Source organism: Monopterus albus, unplaced genomic scaffold, assembly GCF_001952655.1.
Source record: "Monopterus albus unplaced genomic scaffold, M_albus_1.0 scaffold1.1, whole genome shotgun sequence".
NCBI classification, from domain to species: domain Eukaryota; kingdom Metazoa; phylum Chordata; class Actinopteri; order Synbranchiformes; family Synbranchidae; genus Monopterus; species Monopterus albus.
Genome location: NW_018127881.1, coordinates 5,027,382 through 5,050,173, shown reverse-complemented (window position 1 = coordinate 5,050,173; position 22,792 = coordinate 5,027,382). Strand labels below are relative to the sequence as shown.

Genomic DNA, 22,792 nt, shown 5'->3' with positions numbered 1-22,792 from the left:
ATAAAGGCACCAATGTTTCCGTTTACTGCTATAGTGCCGGATGTGTGTCTAGGCATGAGGGCTGTTGTGTTTAGTGGATGTCACAGATCAAAAACTGAGCTCATGTGACACCAGTAGCAGCTGAAAACAGAAAAGGGACGCACCTGGCTTGACCGTCTTCAAACGAATCGGCTCCCGAAAGTGGCGTATGACAGCCAGGGTGTCACGGTTAGTAAGTCCACTGACAGGCGTCCCGTTCACCTCCAGCAAAACGTCCCCGTAGTAGGGCAGCTTCCCGACGTGACACACCAGCACATCCAGCTTCATCTGACCCAGGTACGGGAACTGTCCCAGCTCTGCTCCTCCTAGGACCTCCACCACTGAGCCAAATTCCCCCAGGTTCCCCCATGACACCGCACACTCCACCACTTTACTAGACCAGTGTTTCTTCTTCTTCAGTGTTCTGGACATTGTGACTCCTTTTCTAATAACGATCCAACTGGTTACAGTCGCCCCTGTTTGTTGTTGTTGTTGTTGTTAAATGAGCGCTAAATGACGTGGCCTAATAAACCCTCCTGAGTTATTCTCCCGACCTGCTGGGGATTTCATCTTCCTGACATTTATGAGGCTGATTTTCACCCGTGAATCTGCCGCTGAGGTCTGTCATCCCACGGGTTTATGCTCCGGTGTGCGCTCACTTGCCTCTGTTGTAATAATTCCAAACGCTCCTTGTGCGTAAAACAGGAGAGTTGATAGCAGCGAGACTATTACAAAGAACAGTCAAGGTTTTAGGCTCCCCATTGTTAATCTGGAACCATATCGACGGTTTGTTTCGCCTCCCGGTGCCAAGTATTCAGAACAAAATGTAAACAGAGGGTATTTTACTCACTCGGCGGTAGGTTGTGGAACGTCTGTCGCTGAAATGTAGAGCGTCAACGAGAAATACCTCCTACCTGTGGGCAGACTGAACATAGACAGCAGAGATCACCGGTAGGCGGCTTTAGCAGTTGGGATCCAAGTGACATCTGCTTGCGTTTGTCTGCTACGGGTTTGAACACACCTGGAACCGCCAAGACAAACATTGCAAAGCTCCAAAACGCCCCTTTTACGCTCAGCAGTAACAGCCAAGTTTCCCAGACACCCACGTTAGCTCCATCCTCCGGTGTGCCGAGGTACTAAAAGCAAAAAACATCATAGATCACTCCAGTGATGTTCGATGTTTGTCATCTTAGTCCATGTCTGAAATGTAGCTATAACCGCAATGTTTATCTGCATTTATTTTTAACATTTCCGGGACTCGTCTTGTATATTAGGCGGCATAAGTTGCGATATATAATACTAACTGAAATACATAGAACATGTAATCATAATATTAAGCGTGCAAAAGTGTTGACACCTAATTGAGACTCTTAATTTGTGTAGGGTGAGGTAAGCATTCTTGGAGAGGAAATTCCTGGGGATCAAAAATAATGTCTCCACAGCGCCACCTACTGCCATAATCAGAGCACCTCCCATAATTCACTGCTGTAGTTCAGCCCTCCCAAAGGTCCTTGTTTACCTGCATACACTCAGGCGTGATTGCACTGAGCAGCACTTATCCATACATGATCTATAAGACAATGACTGAATTGATTTAATTGGAGTTGATCACTAGACAGCTCCCTGCAGTTTTGTTTACAGAGTTGTTGCCTTTATTTTCGTGCATAGTACAGTATTCATGCATACATTATCATCCTGTAAGTAGATATACTGTAGAGCTGTAAATCAGTTTTTTTCCCAAGTGGAAAATACTCCCACCTACATGGGCAGTCTTCACATTTCATGATCAGAGAGACCAAGCGCCCCATGAGTTAATACATTTATATACTGTAAACTTAACTTAAACTTGACTCCCTTTTGTTTAATAAAGGTTTCATGTTACTAGAATATAACTTTAAAAAATCAGGATGATGTAAAACTATATAGGTATAAAGAGATGCTATTTAGTCTGACCTTGTCTATATAAATGGGATGGACAAAAACCGAGTATAATGCAATCCAACCCAAAAGCACCACAAACCACAACCTCCACAATGACTTGAATCAACACTTATTCAGATTCAGCAAAACCTTCATGAGAGTAGGATTAAGGATTAATTGCAGGACTGCTGTAATAGACAGCATTCATTTTAAGCAGGTGCACCTAGTAATTTAGAAACTAATTTGATAATCAGCACCTGAACGTATTGAGGGTCACAGACAAAGCCAATCACAAGGGAGCTTCTCTGATGAGCAGCAATCAAGAGGAAACCTGTTGGAACAGGACCACATTCTTTTATACTGGAAAGATCCTTATGTGAAATCCTCAAAGCAGTGTTATAGCTGACATTTGAAAACAGCTCTTTTCTACATATAAGCCTCTCTGCTAATGGACTAGTAGGGTATGGAATGCAATAGGTAATTATTATGTACACATACATCCTGGTTTTTCACAGTCCGAACTGATAACCTAGGCTTAATCGATATCTATGGAAAGATCTCCAATACAGCACAACGGATTTTGACAATTTGGCCATGTTGACTCAGACAGCAGTCCAAAGTCAGAAACATGTAGTTAATTAGCTTGATAAATGGAAACATGGAACACATCTTCTGTAGTACTTGAAGCAGCAGTAGCTTCTGTTCTTTGGCTGTGATGCATTGGAAGTCTGTGTTTAAACACAGAGCTGCCACCCTGAACACGGTGCTGAATAATTCATTGGTTTGAAGATGATGATTAACAACGCTATCATGTCTTTGATAGCGACTAGAGAGCGGAAACTGCAAACTGCACACTTTAAAAGGCCAAAGCACTGTTGGATTGCACTTGTGTCTGTTCCCTCGGATTCTCCTGGATCTATACAGGAAAGACTTAAAACGTCTGCTTTCTTTGCTTGATGTCAAGACTGATGATAGATTAACGGTTTTTAAGGCTGATATTAACTGGCTTTGTGTTAGCTTGACATGACTAAATCCAAATTACAGATGGTTTGGCCTTTTAAATCATTCCATATTGTGCTGAGTAATCATGTTGTGGTTAAGACCGCTGCATGTACAGTAGCATTGCATGTTTCCTAGATCGTATCTGGCAAAAACATCCTCTCAGCTTTTCTTGTAGCCCGCCCACTGTCAGTAAAGGCAAACCACAATAACTTGATTGCTTATTCTAGTTTAACAAATATGAAAATTTTCTTACCGTTATATATCATTGCAAATTTAATATCTTAGGGTTTTGGACTGGTTGGACAAACCAAACAATCTTAATGTCACCTTGACCTTTGGTCCATTGTATTATGGTTTTTTTCCCCCTGAAATTTCAGTCAAAAAAACTAAGTGTTTAATAATCAATCATGAAAATAATCCTGTTTCTACCAAAGAGCAGTGGTGAGACAGACATTTAAGGTTCAGACGTCATCGTCAGAATCCATGTTTAATGTTTGAGTAATGGCTACGTAAAAATGCTTTTTAGACATGCTTTACAGAATGTACAGGTAAACAAGGTCAAAAATACTATTCAAAACAAAATGCCAAACGTCAATACAAAAAAGCAGCATTGGATCTCAAGCTTTGGTATAAAGTCAATAAAGGATGTTCAGAGAATAAAACAATACAAAATGCACATTATATTATGCTGTGTTGGCGGAAAATACTGAACAATGGATCGATGTACGCTTCCCGGACGTGTACCTCCATTAGAACAAGTTATCGCCGCGAGTTTTCATTTTAATTTCTCTATCACTCAAGAGGGGCATACGAATGACTTTGGTCAACAGTCAGAAAACAGCAAGAAACGGCAAAGGAGTGTCTGAATACAGAGGAACTCAGGAAAGACAAGCTGGTTTTAGACTTGTCTTAGAGAAGAAAAAAAAAAAAACCACTTAATCATATTTACAGCTTAAAAAGGCTTGGAATGTGCCACCTGGGTAGCTAACGGGCAAACATGATTGACAAAATATGAAAACAAGTTAGAACCATAAGGAGAGTGTGATACCGACATGCACATACCACAGAGGAGATGGAGGCACAGACATGCCATTTGTTGCTCAACACATACAGTAAAATGTGTTAATTTTAAGTCATTATTGATCCAACCTAACAACTTGCTTGGCCATGTTACACTTAGTCACATTACATGGAAAATATAGCAACAAGCTACACCATCACCCTGCTACACTGCAGATCAGCACTATGAAATGTTATTGTCTGAATCATCGTCAGTCATCGCTCAGTATACCACTACTAAAGTGGGAAGAAAGCAACATGACAAATCCTATCTTGGTCAGATTTAAAAGAGAATATTAGAGGCAATTTGTTGACAGACAGCACATCCAAGACGAAGGACTATGATAGACACTGAGTTGGCAGGTTATTAGGTCCACCTGGCTAAAACAAGTGCTAATTCATCAGCCCGGCATTAAATACTACTTTCATGAAGGTTGTAATACTCATTGAAACCGTTAGAGAGGTGATGATTCAGCTTTATAATGGTTTTTGAGACGTTGCATTATACAGAGACATGTTATTTAAAACAGCGCACACTGTGGTACAGTTCTCTAGGCAGGTTTCAACTGAACCGAACACTGCAAACGTCATGAAAGTAGGATTAAGGATCGATCACAGGACTGCTGTATTAGATGGCATTTGTGTTAGCCAGGCGTACCTAATAACTTAGAAACTGTAGTTCGATAAATGTATAAAGCACCAAAACATCATTAGATCAAAGCTGATGAAATATTCTTTTACATGAAACGTCTTCCATGTTGTCAAGTGACCCAATCTGTCAAAATGTCCAGATAAGGCTGAGGCTACAAGGGCTTTAAATGAATAAGCTTAAATGTTGAGTGTCAAACCATTCTGCAAACTGACTAGTAGGATGTGGAATCTAATAGATAACTAGCTTTATGTACACACACATACATATATAAAATAATACAATACATTCTCATTTTTCACAGTCCAAGTGAAAACCTAGGTTTAATCAATATTACACAAGGATCGTGAACTTTGAGAAACCTTTGAGGGAAAAAAAAAACGCGATGACAAATCCTCACAATGTAAAACAGCATGCACGCTGCATAATAAAGTTTACACCGTTAAATTAAGTGCCTGTAAGACATAAGGAAAACATATCAGTGCATACCGTGTATATGAACTACAATGTCACCCAGAGCATGTGAGCGGAGCATAGTTCAAGTGAGCGGGGAGCAGAGAGCGGCTTTTTAAAAAGGAGGGCGTGTCACCCTATGTCCTGCTCCAATTTCGTTGCATTACCGCTCGCACCACGAGCCTGAAGCCTGACCCAGAATGAATACATCTTGCTCAGCCATCGAACACTTTTCAGTCAAAAACTGGCCGTTGCCAGGTCGTAAAGTACTTTATAAAGGAAACTGAAAGGTCATATAGATGTACTGTATATCTTCATTTAATTAGGCCCATTGATTTGCTGAATTTTACACGATGTTTAGTGTTAAATTCCTTGTTGAATAGGCCTGACTGTAATTTTGAAATAAATCATTCCTATTTGGCAAAAAATAATCATTGTTCTGCAGCTTTTTTGGGATGTAAGGCTACGGTTTAAACTAAAAGTGAAAAACGTGAAGATTTCTTTCCCTTTTTTGGAGTGAGTAAGGTAGGTGCGAGTTGAGCGTGGAGCGATGAGTGGAGCGGCCTGGTGTAGCTTCGAGTTGGGGAGCGGCGCGGGCAAACGGCTCCACTCCGCTCATATGCTCTGATGTTACCTAACTGAGGTTACTGAGAATGCTTGTTAAAAAGGCCATCAAAATAGACAGCCATTAGAAAATGGCAAGCAAATCTATGATTGTCACATGTGCAAAAGAACTGAACTCTCCTCCAAACTGCTTCGATTCTGAATACACAAAGTGAATGAATTGATGACTGCGTGTGACACACGACAAAAACAAGATCAGATAAACATGATACTATCATCATGATATAAGATATATTCCTATATATTCATAGTATACACCACAGATTGGTGTCGCTGTCTCTGGGATTTGCATAACACAACACCAGTTTACACAGTTTAGAGTCAGTCAGAAGAGCTGTGGAAATGTGGGACGGACACTTTCGATGTTTTCTTACATGAACCGCACCAATCTGCTGGTCAGGGAACTACACTTGTCCCCCATCTAAACCCATTTTCCCACATGGGAAAAGGTGGTTTGTAATTTCTATCAAAGTCATGTAGGCTGCTCCAACAGGTGGCTATGTCAAAAAAAAAAAAAAACAAGACTCAAATGTTAGTGTGTAGTGCACGGTTACACAGTTTCAGCCCCACAGCAGCAGGGACGGAGGAGAAAGCTTTTCAAGACTTGACCATGTTGTACATTTGCTCTCATGGCCGCATCTGATGCGGGTCTCTGAAGCATACATTCATAGATTTCTCTTGAAAGAGAACAAAGAAGAGTAAAGGATGTAGAGGAGGGGGGGTACTGCAGCGGTGGAGGTGTCAAGTAGCAGGTCACGTTAATCACTGGATTATTTTTCCCGCCTGACACAGCAGTCTTTCCACAGTGGAGAATGTTAACACTTCCTCTAGAGTGTAAGTGTAAACATACAAAAGAGCATCTTTGGCAGAATGGAGGTAGTGAGTCAAGGGGAGAGGGGTGTAGCAACGAGGAGCCAGAGGCAGATTGGGCAGAGTATTATGTGAAGGCAGGATGCTCCTGAAGGTTAGTCCTAGTGGAGGCACTTCTGTGGTCCTGTGCGCCCTGGCTGGGGAAACAGTCGGCCTCTGATTCACTCAGCTCCTCTGACCCATCAGCATTTGAGGTCAGAGGTGGTGTTCTGTGTACAGTCACTGGGTGCTGGGACACTCCTTGTGGGGGATTCGAGTACAGATCTTCCTCTTCTCCCCAGAACGATCTGCTAAGCGAGTCTGCAAAGATGGCAAGAGACACAACACTTAGAGGGCAACGTTTTATCCTCCACTAACAGACGACTGCTTACTGCAGAATGTCTAGCCGATTTATCAATTGACAGTTTTAATCACTTATGTATTGTTTAGGTAATGTGAGAATTCGCTGCCTTTCACTGTTTTATATCTCTTTACCTTTAGATTATAGAGTGTTGGTTGGACAAAAGCAGCTATTTAAAGTACCACTTAGAACTTGATTGTTTTTTTTTTTCTTCAAAAAGGCATTTTAAAAAAACCCATAGCTATTCTGCAGTGACAACAGTCACTAATTGCAGTCCTATGCTATTTGAGTCAAGATAAACCACATTTAAGTAGCTACTTTTTATTTTGTTTACACACAGTTGGCCGTGCTGACTTCTTGGCATTTGTCTGTCCTTCTCTCATCTCTCTGATCACCTGAACCCTCATTACAATGCATCTAAACAGCTTGTATTGCCAATAAATAGTGTCAAGGGTTTACCAGTTCACTGTAAAGCACTGGCTTCAGTGAATCTGTGACCTCTGTGTTTATACTGTGCATAAAGGCAAAGGAAGGTGTTTACAGAACCCTGGATGTTACTTTTTGCCTTTTTCAGTAGATGGTGAAATTTCTGCATGTTACCCAAAAACACCTCAGCAGGTAGAACATGATTGTTTGCACCTAGACTAAGATGGTGTCACCATCTTGCTGTAAAAGGTAACACTGGAGTCTCACCGTTAACGTATCGCTCTGGGAGACCATGGCTGCTCAACCTTTTGTCACGTGAGGTGAGAAAGACAGAGGAGTCGTGGTTGCTAACGAGGCTCTCCAGCGCCGTGTCCTTGTGCTGGGCATGCTCACTAAAGCTCTCCTTCAGGCCTGACAGAGTTTTGTCCAGCAGGTCGTCCTCCCCAAGATAGGCATAACGGCAGTACTCCCGTGTGCGAGAGTAGATGTTGGCATTGTCGTAGCAGTCCGAGCAGATGACCAGCGGACCTGCACCAGCTGGCGAGAGAAGACAAACATCTTGATGTGTTGCTTCCCACAATTGTTTTTTGTTTTCCCAGACCATGGCTCCATTTAAAGTGTGTGTTGTTTGCTGACAGTGGCTATGAAAAGGCCTCAAGAAAACTTAAAGCAATCAAGTGATTACTAATGATTATTTTCAACTCACTCAATTCTCTACAACACACCGATTCATTAAATATTTATTATTATTTCTGCCAACAGGGTTATGTTTTTGGCTCCGTGTGTGTGTGTGTGTGTGTGTGTGTTGATCAGCAGGATTACAAACTAACAGGTAGATGGAGCATAAGCATACTTGGTACAGATGCTGGTGGGGACAAACCCTAGAGGTGATTAGATTTTGGCTGAAAAAGGTCAAAGGTCAAGGTCACAAAAAAAAAAAAAATTTAAAACAAAATCACAAAAAATGCCCATCTTTGACATGGGGTAAAATAAAAAAATCATTTATCTGTCAAAAGTTAAAATCATTTTTTTGTCTGAAATTTAGACACATTTGTAGGGCGGCTACGTCCGTCACCAGACCAAATTTCATCTGGATCTGATCCAGACTCTGGATCTTCTGGCCATTTCAATTCAACACTGAAAACCCCATTTAACACATATTTTCTGCCATAACTTGGCCTGTAATGACCACAGAACCCTGAAATGTTCAGCTAAGGTGCACATTACAACTGCTTATCATACCCTAAAATCCGATCTGGATCAAGGACTTTAGGACACATTTTGTGTTGTTCTGCATCTCATTTTTCCACAAAGGACCGAATGTTGTTCCTTGGCAGAGGTACGTGCACTCTCTGATTGCTATTGTCTGTGAATGAAATGGGTAGAAATGTACCTCTAGACCATTTTTTAAAGTTTAATCATGTAGTCAGTCACACACTATTATTTTACCTGATGTATGCTAATTTTATAACCTTGTAAAGCACTTTACACTGCCTTTCCTGTACAACAGGTGCTATAAACAGTTTATCATCAGATGTATTGAATATTTTATCTGGTGTCTAGTTCAGTGTATATGTACTGGTACTGCTGCAATCGTAATACTGTCATCCTGACCTGATTATTTACAGTAGTGATCAATTATTACAAAACTGACTTCAAATACACCTTAATGTGTCTACAACTACATTTTTTTATTAGATAATCATGGCAAAACATCAACACTAGTTATCTATAAACGGGTCTAAGCCTTTGAAAATAAATAAAAACTCATGACTGCTTGTGTGTAGATGACACTAACCTGTAGTGACTCCAGCTAGTCCGTCAAGGGGCTCTCCAGCGTGGAAGCTGCTACGGCCAGTGAACAAAGAGCCAACTCTGCAGTGCAGCATGCCATTCCCCTCCACTTCCACCTCGCTGCTCGTGTCTCCATAACACACACCTGGGATACAAACAGTTAGTCAATGAGTCTTATTAGTAAAGGAGTAAGAGTCTGGTCCAAAACACCAAAGCAGAAACAAGAACCCAACAGGTACGTGACTGTCCAAGACCTTCGGCTTCAGGAAATCACATCCCAGAAGCTGTCATGTCAGAGGTGATTTGTATGAAAGGCAGGACAAGCAGTAATGTACCTCAGCGATTGACATCTTGAGATCATGCAATGATCTTGTAATCTCTGTTTTGTCAACATAACAAGCTTTGTTTTCTTTTCACCAAAGTATTGACAGAACCAAAAGCATTAAATCAGTTTCTACCAGAAGAAAACTTTGTCTAATCAAAGGTCACTACACTGCCAACTAAAAACTGATTTGCTTTAATTTATTGTAATATTAGAATGTCCTATGTCTAATATACTGAAAGTTGACAATACAATATAAATCTTTATATGAATATTAAAGGAACTATTTTCAGTTGTTTTCTTTATTTTACTGATTTGTCGATTCATCTAAACGATTATTTTCCTCCAAAAATGTACGTCCCAACAAACGCAACACGCAAGAACCACAGACTTAAAAGAAAGCTCTATAAATACAGTACTCTATAAATGAACAAAGAACACACGCTGGGAATGTCAATTAACGTAGAATAAGCCTAAACATTTTCTCAAACACTCAGGAAGATGACTTTATTATTAAAAAGCTCTCCCTCTGATAGTGATTTATAATAAATAAATGTAAATAAATACAAATAAACATGAACAGACAATCATCCAGAATAGCACCTGTGTGTTTTCTCTTCAGGTGTTCATGCGTAGCACTTGTTCTGCTGTGATATGTAAACTGAATTTTGCCAGGTGTACAGACCACCTTTTGATTTTTTGACACACACTTTGGAAACTTTTACACTGAACCTCTTTTGCAAATGAGTCAGACTCTGCAACTCAGCTGTGGCCATTTCTAAAACTATAGCGCTGACTGGAGCTGAGCAGTGACTGGAGCCAAAAACAACTGACTCAAGCATGCAGCAATTACACTGAGATATTCTTCTTCTGTGGATTTTACAGGTGGTTACGTAGTGAAGTTTTAATGAATGATTGAAGTGTTATAGAAAAAGATGTGGTGGTTAGAAATATTGATGTCAACGCCTTTTCAAGGTCGATATAATTGATTATGTTGGATAATCGCGGAAGCTTTATTTGGTTCCAGCTTTAGGAGACACCAGTGTTTTTTTCAGCTATGCAAAGAGTTTGCAGTGGAAATAGCAGAAATCACCTCATATATACAGTTCAGAAATGGTGGACTTCTCCAAATCTAAAAGGAAAATTACTCACCATCTGTGCCCTTATGGACATATCCATGAGAGAGAGAAGGCATGAGCTGCTGGTGGCTGCCTGCCTCTGAGTTACTGTATCCTTCCTGAGGCTCTGACAAGGTACCCTGAGAGGACAGATAGCTGGGGATGTCTGCTGGCAAATTCATCTCATCTGGAACAGATGGAGACATAGTTTGTCACACAGTATTGAGTCTTATCCTGACAAACGTTGTCCCCATAGATGCATTTCGTAGTTTCCAAACAAACATGATCACATAAGACACATTTTATATCACAGATCTGAACTGCTCACCTGTGTTGGTGATACTGTAGTCCTCACTCTTCCTGCGCATGTGATAGATGACAATGACCCAGACCAGGGAGGTTCCCACCACACAGCACACCACCACAATAACCACTATGCCCACTGTGGTCCAGCCGTCCTGGTCATAGCCCGCACCAGTATCACAGTTTGGTGATGGTGCCACACTCAGGTAGATGTGGCCACGCTCTGTGCCCAGAGTGTTAGACATGATGCAAGTATATTTCCCAGCATCAGCAGGACCAGCATCTACTATAATAAGAAGCTGGTTGGCAGCAGCAAAGAAGTGGCGCTCTGTGAGAACCAACGGCCCATCATCTTTGGTCCAGTTGAGACGAGGCGCCGGGCTGCCTCTGGCTATACACTGAAGCACAGCAGTTTCACCACGGGCCACTGTTCTGTCCTCCAGTGGCCGCATGAAGGATGGAGTTTCTGGAAGAGAAGGGGGTTCATGGCTTTGGAATTAACAACAGTGACATTTGAGCCAAAGTGTTTAGATGAATGTGTGTGAAGTCAAGTTTGTTAATTGTAGAATAAAATAAAATAAAAAAATAAAAAATCTTTTTTTTGTACCATTATGTAAGCCTTGATCACAAACTTTGCACTTGGCTGAGTCATTAAACCTTTTCAGACATGCTAGAAATGTGCCTGCTATTTCATATCTAGGCATCATGTCTGAACAAATCCCTGAGTTGTGTAGTCGAGAAAGCGTTACTGGCAATTTTACCTGGTCAGACCTAGTCAAATAGCTAGCTACATGTCTGTTTAAGGTGTCCTTAATGGAAATTTGATCACGACAGACATACTGTACTTGCACAGAACCTTTCCTCTGATTTACTGTTTGTTCTGGCCAAGGCTGCTCCCTCCGTTCATTCACCCTGTCTCTCAATGGAGTGGATGTAGGGCAGGCAGTAAATTTTGGGCAAAAACATAAAAAGAGCTGAAGATCACTAGCTTGTAGTTTGTACAGTTTAGCAGTGTGATGTAATTCTGAATGGATGGAAACTGGTCTGACATTGAAATCAAACACAGCTCATCATCTGTGAAAAGAAAGAAATTACAAGATAAATCGTAAACAGTGTTACTTGGTGTCTGCCTTGGTGGATATCACATGAACACTGTGGCTGTATCCTGCTAGGTCAGAGCAGCTCCAAGTCTGAACAAAAGAGCAACTGCTACACAGCTACATGTAGCCTGTAAATTCACAGCTACCATGTCTGAAAAGGGCTATTTATTATATACAAATTCATAGCTAAATTAAAATCTCAGATGCATAGTCATTAGGAAATGTGATCAAACAGTTGTGTCACAGACGGTTTACATTTATGTAGTCATTAGTTAACATTTCTGATGAGGAAACAAAATGAGTGACAGATATAAATGGGCAACCAATTTGAGCAGAGTAACTCAGACACAACGAGCAGTAAATCATCAGTAATACACTCTCCTGATCATGTAGATGACTCACCCAGAACGGTGAGAGTAGCGTTTGCCGAAAGGCTGCCAGCTGCATTTTGAGCTGTGCAGCTGTACACTCCCATGTCTTCGGTCTTCACATTAGCAATAAAGAAGATGTCATCATCTGGCATCACATGCATCCTGCGTTCTCGGGCAGCAGGGAAGTCAGTGCCTCCATCTTTCTGCCAAGCAATCTGAGGCGACGGATGGCCTTCAGCGGCACACTCCAGCCTGGCCATAGTCCCAGTCCGGATTGTGAGATCCATGGGAGTCTTAAGAAAGGATGGCAGCTCTGATAAAAATAAAGAACAGAAAGTCAAAGGTGAGCCAGAGAGGTAGAGACAAAAGCCTGGAATCAAACAGCAGTAGCAACTAGATCTTAGGGTTCCTCTGTCTTAAAACTGTGTGTCTGGATGCTACATTGGAAAGAACAGCACCATAAAGCTTAAATAATGTAGAAAACTGCAGAGCATGAGAAAACAAATGAGCTCCAGTAACAATCATTAATCACATTCTTTGAAAAAGGGGAAAGACCCTCACCGTTGACAGTAAGCTTGGCCCTATGGGAGTAGTTGGAGCCAAAGTGATTGGAGACCACGCACTGGTACCACCCCTCGTCAGTGAAGTTGACGTGAAGGAGGTGAAGCACAGTGGTGTAGATCAGCTCTCCCTCCTGGTACTGGGCATAGTTTTGCACCTCTGCATCATACAACACCTCCCCATCCTTCCGCCAAGCTGTGGTCATTGGCGAATCACTGCTGCTGGAGGCAACACAGCTGAGAGTCACATTGTTCCCCCGCAGCACCACAGACGTCTCTGGGTGAGTTGTGATCTGAGGCTTGGGGAAATCATCTGTACAGGGACATGGATGGCGTTTTTTTAAAGTCTGACCATCAATACTTTTACAGCAAGCCTCTTAAATGAAATGTAAGATATTAGCTGGTGTTCAGTACAGGAACTACGCGCTGATACATAAAGCACAACATGGTGGTTAAAATGGAATTTTTGTAAAACCCGTGAACGAAGCTTCCACAGTGAAATTATGTGCTGTTATTGGCTTACATCACAAATATTTTCTCAGTTCTGTGCGGACTAAAGTGTACCAACATCAACATCAGACTGGAATCAATAAATAAAAGGGACTGACCACAAACAAACTCTTCCGGACTGACGGACAGGACGTTGCGACCGAGTAGACTGGTAGGATGAGCACAGACAGCAGAGACAGTCGGCTGGAACTGGTTGTCAGTCAGCCAAGGCCCTAACCACTGCATGTGGCAGTCACACAGCAAGCTGCTCGTGTTTAGGACACTGACAACAGGAAGATCACAAAGGAAGCGGGACAGCCATTAGTTGGATTCATCACTCTACTGCAGAGCTAAAAAGGATGCGATGAGCAACAGTAACAAATGAGCGACACTGAGCATGCAATAAAGAGGCAGTGTTTTTTATGAAAGCAGTGCTCTGGTGGGTCTTTAAGAAACTGTCATATTTCTTGCTGAAAAATACCCTTTTCCCTCTGAACCCCTAAAATAAACATTATTAGTAAACCTAACCTAATTTTTGTAGCAGTTTAGATACTTAAAAATTACAATCCCACAAACATCCAAAAGCACAAACATGACCAATGATACAGAGCCATACAAAACCACGGTCATTAAATGATATTAAATCCAAGTTATAATGTTCAAATACAGGAGATGTCAAACAGTAACCAGAGTAAACTGGACCATGGCATCTCTAATACATGTTAGCACAAAGTTTAAAAGACCTACATCATGACAGGAATCTAGATTCATTACTATATAAACCACACACAGAAATCTGCTTTTAATACACTTTCTCCAAAAATAAACCTCATTTACAAGAGTGTTGTCATTATATTTCTCTAATCAGCCACTTTTTCCACTCACCAAGCAAATAATTCTATATTCTATTACAGACGCAGTGTAATTAATAAGAGGATATGACTACTGCGATGACATTTTCTCTGGTGCACTTTGTAGCCAATCCTAAAATGGGCTTATCAGAACCTTAGAAAGATTAGAGATTTAACATTTGTCTGGAGAGGCGCTTGTCCTCACTAAGCGGATGCCACTACAACTTGAATAAGGATCTGAGCTGAGCCAGAAAATGTACAACTTTAGTAAGACAACACTGTAGTCACTAAGCAAGTTTGCATAGTTTTAAATGTCACCACCAAAAGAAGGGGGTTAAAAGCTCAAAAGGTAAAGTTATTTGCTCATTACTAAAGCTACAGTAGACCAACAAGTCTGTCACATTTCAGTGGTTAAGATCTTCTTCACAGAACAATATAATGCCAATTTAAAACAGTAAACATGACACTGAATTGCACAGCTAAGTAATCATTACACTATAATACGTTTTTAATGGCGGCAATAGGTTCAGTTGAAGAAACAATATTAAGGCAGGGAAAAGCTGTCCTCCAAATGTGCTTACGAGTGCTTTAAGATTCATTTTGTGTCTACTCACAACACTTTCAGCTTCATATGGGACAACGCCTCGGGGTGTATTGACATGATGCCATTCTTACTGAGGTCCCTGCAGAGGGGACAGAAATATGAATTAAACACACCTACAATGTGATTTGACCAAAATGGCATCCCGTTTCACAAGCACAAGGCAACAACACAACAGTGGTAATAAAAGCTTCCTGCTATCTTTAATCATTCAACAATAAAGAAATCCTAGTGAGACACAAGTATTCAGACCCTTTCAAGTTTTCAAACTCATCGTAAAATGAATTCAGTTGAATTTTATCCTCATCAATCTCCACACAATATTACACGCTGATAAAGTGAAAACAGGTTTTTGGAATGTTCTGTAAATGTATTAAAAATAAAAGGCTGAAATATCCCACTTACAAACATTTTACATTTCAGACCCTTTTTTATGACACTTGCGATTGAACTCTGGTGCATCGTATCAGTATCTATATATGATTGGAGTCCTCCTGTGTCTGATTTAATGCAGTGGATATAATTATGAAAGGCACACACCTGTCTATATAAGGTCTCATAGTTGATGGTGTATGTCAGAATGAAAACAAAGCCATGAGGTCAGGAGAACTGTCCACAGACCTGTGAGACAGGACTGAGTCAAGACACAGATCTGGAGAAGGATACAAGAAAATTTCTGCAGCCCTGAATGTGCCCAAGAGCACATTAGCCTCCATTATTGTCAAATGGAACAGATCTGGAACCACCACCATTCTTCACCACCCAGCCATACAGTAACTGGGGATGAAGGCCCTTGGTCAGACAGGTAACCATGAACCCAAGGGTCACTATGAATGGACCACGGCATCTTCTTACCTTGAACGATTCTACCAAGAAGAATGGCAGAAAATTCCAAAAGAAAACTGGGGCAAGCCTGCAGCTTCATTCTCAAGGCTGTCATTGCTGTGAAAGCTGCTTTAATCACGTATTAATTGAAGGGTCTGAATACTGACGTAAATGGGATATTTCAGTCTTTTTTTACATAAAGGTTCAAAACACTCCAAAAACCTTTCACTTTATCATTGTGGAATATTATGTGTAGACTGATGAGATAAAAATGAACTGAATCCATTTTAAGATGAATCTGAAACATAACAAACTATGGAAAACTTGGAAAGGTCTCTAAACTTTCTGTACTGACTGTAGCTATGTGGAAAAAAAGGACTGAGCCATGGTTTTACTCACAGGTGTTCCAGCTCTTCCAAGCCTTCAAATGCTTTCTTAGTGATGGATCTGATTTTGTTCCGTTGTAGGATTCTGGAAAATGAAGTACATTTCATGGTTGCTCCTGGGAAACCACTGTCTTACACAATGAATCTAGTGACTCAGCAACTTTCAGGATAAAGTAGGACATCTAAAAAAAAATCGTTCAATGCAAGTTTGAACAAACTACAATCTAGTCCACTGACACAGAATTTAATTTTAAATTGCGCCAACTATATTTTTCTAAATGTATATTTTACAACCATGTGTATTTAAATAAAAAAATCATATCTATAAATATTCATATTTATAAATCAGATTGTCCTCACAGTGTGTTCAGCTTCTTCATTCCATCAAATACACCAACCGAGTCCTCAATGGCCCAGGAGATTTCATTATTGCGGATGTCTCTGGAAAACAAAGAGCCACACAAATTAAACACTACATACAATGAAAATGAAATCTCTAAAGCTCGTTTCTGCAAAGTGCACAGAGATGGGACTTTAGCTCCACTATGGTTTTCAGTGGAAGTGACGCTCAGTTAAGAGACTAACAAGCTGAGACACCATACTTCAACAGTGTGTCACAATTCACTGCCCCTGTTGTTCTGATGAAGGGAAATTAATTGTTTACCAATGGGACAGTTCATGCATCCACTGGAAACGGGAAAGGAAAGGATGGGTCATGGGCTCCCTTGTTTCTCTTTCCTCATGTCTGGCGACCTCTGAAAGGACCTTGGCACTTTCCAAATCCCCTCTCCCATGAAAGCTCCCAGGACAATTAATCTTGCAAATATGACCCCTTTTCTTGCTGCAGCTCAGTGGTTTAAGCAGAACTCCAAGCGGCAAATGAGTTCACAATTCCCTCTTCGTTCAACACTTTGTAACTTGAAGATAAACGTACGATGAAGAGGACATGCCAACTTAATCAGGCTGATATTTTGGATTTTCAAATATTTCGAGGTTGTGTTAATGTGGTTCAAACTGTAATCTAACATCCCAGAAGCACACACAACTTTTGCAACTGGAAATTAAGTATTCTGTGGCACTGATAAGAGGAATAACTACAGGACATTACTGTAACAGATGAGAGAGAGAATTCTTTGAAACTACACGACAAATAATCTGAATGTGGCTAAGATAACAGCAGAGAATACTTCAAATATTGGCAAGGTCTAATGTTGTTTCTCTAAACTACTTAAAAACACTCAAGAAATGTACTGAAAACAGGACTAGAACTATACATAAAAGTGAGCGACATAAACACACACCTGCTGTCGCCAGGAACCGTCATGAGAATGCGCAGAGCCAAAAACAAGTCAGGACTTGGTTATAATTTTGCACAGTAAGCTTCAGCACACTAGTTATAGTAAATGAGCAACAAATCTCAGATAGATTTCATTAGCATTGCATTCACACATCGATTCAAAAGACTAGGCCAGCAACAGCTGCCACTCATTATGAATGAGACCTGGCTTTGCAGCCCTGTGCCCCCAGCTGAGCCCGACAGATTCAAAAAGCACCCGGCTACACTACAGGGGAAAGCTGAGGAATACTCAACTTTATGCACAGTGGCACAGTGCGAGATGTTAGAGCATGTCACCAAGTTAAACCTCTTCAAGGTAACTTTAAGCCTGGAGCCTACATAAACAAAAGCTCAGTATGAAAAATTTGATTACCTGGAAAACAAACAAAAAAAAAAAAAATCCTGTCATATGATTGGAGTTCCTATAGTGGGATCTTCTAACTTTTTAAAACACTTCCAGATCTATTACCTGTAGGTTTTAATCATGATCTATTAATCACATTTTATTGAATTTCATAGTATACGTCTTGTTGTTGTTTCATGCTGCTAGACAAATTTTCCTTCTACGTGCATCTTGATATTGCACTAAATATCTCTGCTCCACAGTGCGAACGACAGTCACATGAGAGCCACTATCAACGTTATTCGAAAAATAAACCACAGAGTTGTTTTTTTACTCCACTCCCACCGTTTCCCACAGAATCAGATTTTTCCTAGAGCGAAAGCTGCTGGCGTGGGGACAAACACATACTTTAATTTTTTTTTAATTAAATACAGTACTAATATGGTGCCTTTGTGCTTGTTGATTGGCTCTCCCACAGCAGCATGTTGGCTGCTGTCCTTCTACTCTCGTTAATTGTTAATCTGTTCTGGTTTTATATATATATATATATATATAGATGACCAAAAATACTTAGGCAGTTATACCTGTACAGCCTGCCCAAGTAAAGTGTATGTGTGGGAAACACTGACTCCACTATGTGAAGGAATTTTAAACAAAATGGAGGGAAAACTTGTCCCCCCAGTCTCTAGCTTCACAGTTCTCTATGTGATTTTAACGAGTCACTGAGACATTTAAAAAATAAAAAAAAAATTGCAGAACTGTAGGAACAAACTGCAGCACATAGTACGGCAGATACAACAGAAGACTGTCCCATCAGAGCTCTGTATGTAAATTACATGCTCAACACAACACACCCACAGAACTATAGAATCAACAAATGCCCGATACAGTCAGCTATTTGTGTTCGTATGTGTGAATGCACTGTAAAGTGCAGCACTTACAGGGTGCGCAGACTTGCTAGGCCACTGAACACCCCCTCTCCCAAATGGCTAATGGAGTTCTCTCCCAAATTCAGGGTCTCCAGGAAACCCAACCCAAGGAAAGCTGTCTCCTCAAGTCTGGTCAGATGATTGAAGGACAAGTCCCTGTACAGAACAACCACAAATATGATAGATTATTTCACAATATACCCTCCTTGAACACAAGTCTTGTATGTTACCGTAACTCCAAATTCAAGAATGAAACTCCTACAGTACATTCACCAGAGGCAAGACAACACTGAATCAGCTCCACACACCTCGCAGTACTGCAGCACCACAACAGCAACTCCTTAGGGTCCACAATGAATTTCAGTGTCTGGGGCTAAAGAAACAAGGTGGGAACTCTGCTGCGTGAAGCAAAGACACTTACAGTTCCTCAAGCTTTTGGCAAAACTCCCAGGCGTCTGGTCGGATGATGCCAACAGCATTCTGGCTGACCCGCAAGTTACGCAGCATGTGCAGGCCATACAGCCAACCTTTGTTGACCTCAGTTAGGTTGTTGTGCTCCAGCTCTCTAAGACACAGGTGGGCGAAACAAAATGGTATTAACATAAAACGGTTTCATTGCATAAATTGATTTAATTTTATTACCAGTCTACTAGAGCCCAATATGAGCAGTCTACAAAGTTTCTTGACAGGTGTGAATTCCAAAATTGCTGATGGACATGCTGTTGAATGTCACTTTACAGAAAAGTTTATAACACTGTACTCACAGTTCTTCCATGTTGTTAAGTCCAAAAAAGGCTCCATCCAAGAGTTTAGTGATGCCGTTCCGCTGCATCTTCAGTGACTTCAGTGAGTCCATGCCTTTGAATGTCAGGCTGTTCACTATCTTGATCTTGTTACGCTTCATTTCACTACAATGAAAGTAAACACAATTTTTCAACCAAAAAAAGAGCTGTAACAAAAGAAGTGAAATCCACAGTCATGTGTGCCAACTATAAACAACTAATTTCTTGGCTGACTAATTTTAGTTTTGCTCCAAAAACACCACACAATACTTACAGGAACTGAAGCTGTGGAAGTATGAAGACTTTGGATGAGAGCTCAGCTAATCTGTTCCTGTTCAGCTTCAGCACCAGCAGGGTGCTGGAGATGTTTTCAAAGCAGCCAGGCTCAAGGATACTGATCTTGTTATTACTCAAATTCCTATGAAAAAAAACAAACAAGAGAAGACACATTCAAGCCAAAATCGGGATATGTTCACAAGAGGATGAACCACAAAACCAGTTTGTCTACAATAATATGTTTTTTTTTTTTTTTTTTTTACTAACAGAAAATTGATCAAAACAAGGTGCTCTGACTTCATTAGAAGTAAACTAGAATGAATGCCGTGCATTGTAAATCACTATTTTGCTTTAAGATGTGCTAGGTCATACTTGATCCTCCATCTTGTTATCTTACTATTATATTTTACAGTCTGTTCCCTCATACCATTGACTCCTCTATAACTGTAAACTGATTTACTGCTTTAACAGTGTATTTTCTATTATTAAAATAAAATGTGTTTAGTGCTGAGCAGTCTTTGTAGATGTATATGCTCTCTTAGTGCCCTGTGGTTTAATTTTACATTACAATCAACCTGTATTCTCAGAGTATTCTTGTAGATCATTTGTTCTTGTGCTCTCTAATTAAAAAGGTTAAACAAAGACCATTAAATAACCAGTGCTTGCTTACAGATATTTCAGTTGCATGGAGGGGAAGGATCCAACTTTGAGCTCAGAGATGGAGTTGGATGTCAGGTCCAATGTCTCCAGAGAAACATATGGCTGCAGCTGATGCACTGACAGCTCTGAGATCCGATTGTGGACTCTGAATCATAAAAAATATAATCAGGTATTAGTAAGTATTACTCTTCACAGTCATAATGACACTGATATCATATGACAAGATAAGTCTACAGTATACTGAAATCACACTAACACAAGGAAAGACTCAGATGGTCTGTGACTGTGCATCGTGCTTGGTAACAAAACATAAATGGTACCTTAGCAATGTTTTGGTATCAGTTAATTTGTACATAAGGCATAAAATGCTATCAAACACAGTGATAAGTGGTCAATGTTGTAAAATCTGAATGTAAAGAAACGAACTGATAAGAGTATAAAGAACAGTCTTTAATATAAAAGGAGTTAAAGTTTCATATAAAGAAATGCTTGGTTTATTTGACAAGTAGTAGTAGTAGTATTTTGACAAGTTTTATCTTGTACTTACAGCGACAGTGAGGTGATGTTTGAGGAAACATATCCAAGAAATGGCAGAACAGTAAGCTCATTGTGATTCATGGTGCTGAAATGAAGTGCAATGGAAAATTATGGTCATACATTAAAAACATCTGCGGGGGACACAATTAAAACTGGAATACTAGATGATAAGTACTAACAACACTGTATCAGCAAGATCATGGATTAAGAAACTACTTCAGAATCAGAATCAGTTTTATTGGCGAGGTGTGTCGGACACACGAGGAATTTGACTTTCCAAAGTAACTACAAACTCTGAGCAATTCACTCATGTATACCATGGCTTCATATTTCCATTCACATGCTATCTTATTAGGTACAACTAACTTAAGACACAGCACAACTCAGCATTAGATATCATGGCAGATATAATGCTCAATCTTAGCTGAAACCAACATGACTGGCTTTATCTCATTTTGGAAGCAGTAATCTTGGTGCTATTGAACTGTATTGTGCAAAGACGTATTTCCAATAGGCCTATTTTATATTGATAAATGTATGATAACTATTGAAAATGTCTAAATATATACATACATACATAAAATTTAACAGTAGCACAAAATTTCAAGTGACCATACATATGAGTCAACACATTTTTTGAACAGTTTTAACAAAAAATGAAAAATATAACCATCACGAAGCTATGATTACAGGCCTGATTTATTAGACTGGATTAGTTCAAATGGGTGTACATAATAAACCAGCAACTAAGTGTAAATTATGCTCAGATAGGTTGTAATCACTGTTACCTTTACACAGTGACTCTACAAATGACATAGGATGAGATAATCATTGTTTTTAACCTCTTCACAGTTGTCTGAAAGAAAGGGAAATATACAATATGTCCTAAAACAAAACTAAACCATAGAGACTGGGGGTAAAATCAAGTTAGATCAAGTGGTTAATACATATTTTACTAAATGAGGTTTCTTTGGCTGAGCAACAAATCAGTGCAGTGCAATGCAGTAACGTTACAGGACTAACTTCAACACATTCATGTGTAACTGCTTATGTTGTGTAACATTACTTACACTTGGGTTATCTCATCTGGTGGGTCCATTGGAGCCGTCAACAGCCTTTTCCTGTTACAGTCTAGAATACTGGCATTATCTTGTCCTTCTAAACACGAGCAGGGAGTAGGACAAGACTCATGGGCCCAGGCACTCAAACTCAGCAGCATGAAGACAAGGGCCGAAGGAATGGGCCAACCCTCCGCCATTTTAAATGCCTTTCTACTGAAGGCTATGTAGCTACGTGGCTAACTCGTTAAACTGACACGGTTACAGTTACAAAAACACCATCATATAGCTCCTGCAATGTGGTATCAGTCAAACAAGCACATACTTCAGGTTATAATGCCATGCTTCCAGGCGGAACTGTAAAATAAAATGTTTTCCAAGTTGCATGAGGCATCTTCAGCACAGATTTCTCCCCTTCTTCCCAATGCCTGGAATTCCTTCCGCTCCTATCTGGACTATGCTCTCCAGGAGTGGCTAACGCTAACTAAACGATGATCAGATTTTGTGCCACAGATACGCCACTTTTCACCAGACGGCGCCGGTTCCATACACTGGTTTTCGATCACATGTAACCAAATGAAACAATATCTTCACTTAACCCAGAGTGTTGAAAACTGAAAATATATTTTCTCCGTCTTTGGATCCCGAAAGAACAACAAAGCGCTTTTAGTTGATGACATATGATATCCTAGGTCCCGCCTCTCTCTAGCATGTTTACAGTTGTTCCATTGGTCAGGCTTCAAGTCTGTCAAATCTTTGCACCGATTTGATTGGAGCTCAGTTCGGTATG

The 22,792-nt window shown here is 40.3% G+C and overlaps 2 protein-coding genes across 8 annotated transcripts in view; both read right to left on the bottom strand.

Annotated features, from left to right (window-relative positions):
* magi3b (membrane associated guanylate kinase, WW and PDZ domain containing 3b) overlaps positions 1–1,359 on the bottom strand; it is a 118,201-nt gene extending 116,842 nt beyond the window's left edge. For 4 of the 7 annotated variants that reach the window (XM_020614451.1, XM_020614613.1, XM_020614780.1 and 1 more), the window contains exon 1: positions 144–1,359. In XM_020614451.1, the coding sequence (XP_020470107.1) occupies positions 144–450 (307 nt within the window). In that variant the 5' untranslated portion in view covers positions 451–1,359. The remainder of the gene's footprint in view (positions 1–143) is intronic. The other 3 variants (XM_020614530.1, XM_020614937.1, XM_020614696.1) reach the window with 2 other exon arrangements.
* Positions 1,360–3,411: 2,052 nt separating this feature from the next.
* On the bottom strand, positions 3,412–22,718 carry lrig2 (leucine-rich repeats and immunoglobulin-like domains 2). Its single transcript, XM_020602996.1, has 18 exons — positions 22,015–22,718; positions 20,955–21,029; positions 20,418–20,552; positions 19,746–19,889; positions 19,454–19,597; positions 19,111–19,254; positions 18,702–18,845; positions 16,442–16,522; positions 16,095–16,166; positions 14,884–14,952; positions 13,538–13,701; positions 12,931–13,242; positions 12,401–12,682; positions 10,924–11,364; positions 10,630–10,782; positions 9,160–9,300; positions 7,629–7,898; positions 3,412–6,895 (listed from the first exon to the last, which is right to left on the bottom strand). Exons 1-18 carry the CDS (start codon positions 22,200–22,202, stop codon positions 6,663–6,665), a joined length of 3,192 nt encoding a protein of 1,063 aa, XP_020458652.1. The 5' UTR covers positions 22,203–22,718; the 3' UTR covers positions 3,412–6,662.
* Between the last annotated feature and the right edge of the window lie 74 nt (positions 22,719–22,792).